This window comes from Watersipora subatra, chromosome 11 (assembly GCF_963576615.1).
Source record: "Watersipora subatra chromosome 11, tzWatSuba1.1, whole genome shotgun sequence".
In the NCBI taxonomy this organism is placed as follows: domain Eukaryota; kingdom Metazoa; phylum Bryozoa; class Gymnolaemata; order Cheilostomatida; family Watersiporidae; genus Watersipora; species Watersipora subatra.
This window is the reverse complement of record NC_088718.1, coordinates 42,660,940-42,665,503: the sequence shown is the minus strand read 5'-3', so window position 1 is coordinate 42,665,503 and position 4,564 is coordinate 42,660,940. Positions and strand designations below refer to the sequence as shown.

Genomic DNA, 4,564 nt, shown 5'->3' with positions numbered 1-4,564 from the left:
CGGACATCCCTCACATGCCTCGGCATGCCATCCACGCACACGTTGTGCTTTGAAACGACTCCGGTAATCACTCCCGGTGCCCACTGCCTAGTGCACGACGGAGTCGAGGGTTTCACCCACACCTCATCGCCGACAGCAAACTTGCCTTGACTGACCTCATCTAACCCGCGTAGATTGACGTCGAAAGGCACTCGCCAATAATATCGATACAGATTATTCGAGGGTACCGAACCCCCATCTGTACCCTTGCGAGGCGTGACATTATAGTGCGTGACATTATAGGCGTGACGCATAGTTATACCAGAACGTCGCCTCCTCGGGGCTAATTCTTCCCCTCTCGGCAATCCTCTTGATTGTCCGGTGATTCCTCTCAACGATTCCGTTGCCACTCGGGGCGTAAGCGGCACGAAATCTCAGAGAAATCCCCCACTCGTCAGCGAACTGTGCAACAGTTGCTGACCTAAACGCCATGGAATTGTCCATTAACAATTCGTCACACGGCCCTCGCTCAATTACGATCGTGCGTAACTGAGCCACGATGTGCGCTGCCGTCTCACTTGGCAAGCGGCGCCAGATAGCGAAACGTGACGGCCCGCAATCAACCATGGACAGGAACACCTGGCCGCCATAGTGAGTCACGTCTATGGCCACCCGGCACCAGTTCCCCTCGACAGCCAAGCTGCCTGTTTCCACGAGGTTCTCACCTCTCGGAGCCGGGTCAACGCGCTGACAGGCCTCACAGCCAGCCAGCTCGCGTTTGACCTGCTCCCGTGTCAAGTCACTGCGTACTTGCTGAGCAAGGTACAGCGTTCTCTCGACACCCAGATGGTGAGGCAAATGAGCCGCCCACACAGCATCCCCGAGGGTCTCGCCGGTGAAGATGGCAGCAGCCATGCTCTCGGCCTCGCCTCCACTCATCCCACGATGCCCGAGCCACTTCTTGGGCACCCTCGTCATCCTATCCGCCTTGTTTTCCACAGTAGGTACAAGACGCATAGTGACCGATAGGCCGTACTCGGTGATCGTATCACGGATCACCCCCAGCCGACGCTTCACCAGCATCTCTGCAGCACTTTTCGTGCGAACACGATTGCGCCCGTCAATTGTATTTGACATCCAATTGACAACTGTGAGAGAGTCAACCGCCAAGGTGAAGGTCTTGAACCCCCACGCAATAGCCAGGTTAACACCTCGTCCCACAGCTTCCAATTCGGCAACATTGATGTGTGAATGGTCTGACTCCTTCCTCAGCCACGACGCATCCTCAACAATGCTGCCATCAACCTCGATTGCCACACCGAGGCCCAGAGAGCTAGCATCTGTCCACACAACGACCGAACCGTCCGGTCTTACGTGCCACGGACCCCTAACAGGGTCCTCCTGGCATACCCTTGTGTAAAGCTCACTAGCTAGCGAGCTGACCTCCTTTTCAACAGGGGCATCCCAGGCTCCGTTGCATCCTAGCCGCTTCAAGAAGCTGCAATAGGGCCGCAACCACCCAGCCACTGGGTAATGACCGACAAGTCGGCCACAAAACGAGAAAAGCTCTCTCTTGGTCAGCCCAGCTGGCTCAAGATGAATTTCGGAGAGTGCAGTTCCCCTCGACATCTGCAAATGTCCACGAGCATTTCCTTTCAGAGAAATGCCCAACAACCGACCTCCATCAAGGCCCTCCGGCTCTTTCGTCACCAGTCCATACTTAGCAAGGTGCTTCCTCAGCTCCTCCACGCCAAGCACAGACTCCTGCACCACTATATCGTCGATATAGTGGTCAGTCCCTCGTCGAACCCGCTCGTCGAGCGAAAGAACCTTGCCTAGGATTTTGGTCATGATCCTAGGCGCACACGAAAGCCCGAAGCCTAAACGTGTCAGCGCATAAGGGACCCCCTTATACTTCACGACCTGGTATTTCCACAGGGCCTCCGAAACATGGATTTGTAGGTACGCGGACTTGAGGTCAACTACCCCAAGTCTGCCACGCAACTGTCTCCACTTTCGGACTTTCTCGCCGCACACAGCGACCGCGTCACCTCCTGTGTGACTCTCGACAAACGCGTTCAGCTCACGGTAGTCCATGACTGGTCGCACTTTATCCTTCGTTGGTTGGAACACAGCCAAAAGGGGGATAATACCCTCAATGGGCCGACTCCACCTTTTCAACCAACCTTTTGAGATCCAGCTCTCAATTTCAGCACAGTACCGCTCATGCAGGTTAGGTGCCCGAGTACACTTGTACTCCGCGACCCGGGTCTGCAATCCTTTCGGAGATTCCCCGGACCACCGCCAGCTAACGGTCCATCGGCCTTGGGCAAAAGTGGCAACAAAATCGGGGTCGTCGACTCGCAGTGACACCAGATCACCACCCAACCCCGACAACGGTGCCACCCCTGCCACCCCGCATGCGCAGCCAGCCCCAGTATCCTGCCCAGCAGGTACTCCACAGCATCCGTTCTGATAGGGTTTCCCCCACCTGACCGAATACTTCGCATCACTTCCTCTACGGACAGTGACGCCTCCCATGTGGTCAATGACGTCGCCACCCAGCAAGCAGTCAACCCCAAGATTGCACAGCTTGTCCATAACGAGTGCCGTAACGCCGAAACAGTGTCCCTGTACACCGACGACCACCCGACACTGACCCTTCACATGAGACGCCTTACCATCCGCTGTCAACAGCGGGTGGCCCGGCCTAAGTCGGGTTGAGCCTGTCAACACCTGTGGACTTACCAGAGTCCTCTCGCTTCCAGTGTCAACCAGACACTGAAAACCGCAACCATTCAGAATTGCTCGAACGACCGGCATACGACTGCTCGTCGTAGGCTCGCCAGTCGCCCCGGACAGCCAAGGACTGTCCCGCAGTACACTCTTACTGCTTGCATGTGACCTCCAGCCTCCCCCTGTCACGCCAACGCCACCTCGGGTCCCCCTGATGTTATGGGACCCCTCGTAAGCCTGGCTTACACGGTGTCCATATGAGAGGATGCGGCGCCCCGAGTTGCATCCTCCTGATGAAAACCCGGCTCATCCTCCGTGAGCCCCGCCGCCGCCCCAGGCGGTGGCCGTACAGGACAATCCCGTACAAAGTGCTCCGTGCTGCCGCACCGGAAACACCCGACCCTCTTGCCAGAAGAGGTCTTTTTCGCCCCCGTACCAGACGAAGGCCGCTTAATACGTGGGCAGTCCTTCACCCGGTGTGGACCCCCACATCGAAAGCAACTGTCTTTGCTTCCCGGCTGCTTGCTAGAAGCAGCCCCCAACTGCTTGCCAGAAGCAGTCGCCGGCCGGTCACCAGAACTGGCCGCCGAGCTAATTGTTGAGGGGCGACCCTCAACAGCTCTCCGGGAAACCAACTTTCCCCTCACTCGGTTCAGCACTGAACCAAAGTCAGCAGTATACGCCTGATCGTGCGTAACTGCCCACTCGTAGACTGACTCGGGCAGCCCTTCATAGAACTTGGTCCTAAAAACCAGGTCCTCCAGCGTCACCCCCAGTCTACCGCCAAGCCGCTCCAAGCGGTCCAGGTACACGTCAACTGTCTCCCCAGATTCGAGTCAACAGCTGACAAAGCGACGCCATGCCTCCTGTCGAGGCATGGCGTACTCGGCAGTCAAAACTGCCTTCACGACATCCCACTGGGATGCGTCGCCCACCCTCATGCGCCCATGCACTCTGGCAGCAGTGCCATCGAGCATGTACGCAATCAGCGTGCACGGAGCAATGTGCTCCAACTCACACAGTCGCTCGTACTGCGAGAGCCATGCGGTTACCTCAACCGCACCATCACCGGCAAATGGCTGCATCTGCCGGCTCAGCCTTTCTAAAATAGGCCCTCGTGCCTGGTTCATCAGATTCGCTAAAAAAGCGGCATCTAAAACCAGCGGCACTGTTACAGCGCCCGTGGCGCCCTCGGGTGGCTGACCACCTCCGCCATCGGAAGATGGCTCAGCCTTTTGGCTGCTCCCGGGCGCGCTCATGGCCCGCTCGTGCTCACCTCAGCCCAGCTGAGTGGCACCACCTAACAACAAGGCAAAGTAAATACAAATATATAGGCCGAAATAGCTTGTAAGTTACTAAGTAAAATAACGCAGTACCAGACTGCCAGCCGTGACACTCCAAAACCTCCCCTTATGTCACCCTTACTCCACCTACACGTTTTACCAGAAAACACCGTAGTGCCAGACTACACCAGTAGGATTACTCACGAGTCACCAAGACTCAGAAAAACTCTTAACAATCCTTTCTCGCTACGACAGCACAGAGTCACAAGCTACGCGAACGGAGCTTGGATTCCCAATGACAACATGGCCGTTCTTACTCGTCCGGTGGCGCATGCCCACGAACCCTTCCGAGCTAACGGCGGGCACCACGTGACTACTAACTCACACTGTATAGTCACGAAAATCTGAATCTGAAATGGCTATAATGCCATCAACATTACTAATTACCTGTTTTCTGACTCGCGCGCGGTAATTAATGAACTCACACAAAAAATGTTCGTTATAAAATTAGAAGTTCTCTAACAAAAGTTTGAAATTGATTCGTTACTTTAGGTTAATTTTATAGA

At 55.7% G+C, this 4,564-nt stretch overlaps 1 protein-coding gene across 1 annotated transcript; it reads right to left on the bottom strand.

Moving 5' to 3' along the window:
• Nucleotides 1–276: 276 nt before the first annotated feature.
• LOC137408086 (uncharacterized) lies at nt 277–2,802 on the bottom strand. Its single transcript, XM_068094480.1, has one exon. The coding sequence runs from the start codon at nt 2,800–2,802 to the stop codon at nt 277–279; it is 2,526 nt and encodes an 841-aa protein (XP_067950581.1).
• Nucleotides 2,803–4,564: the final 1,762 nt, after the last annotated feature.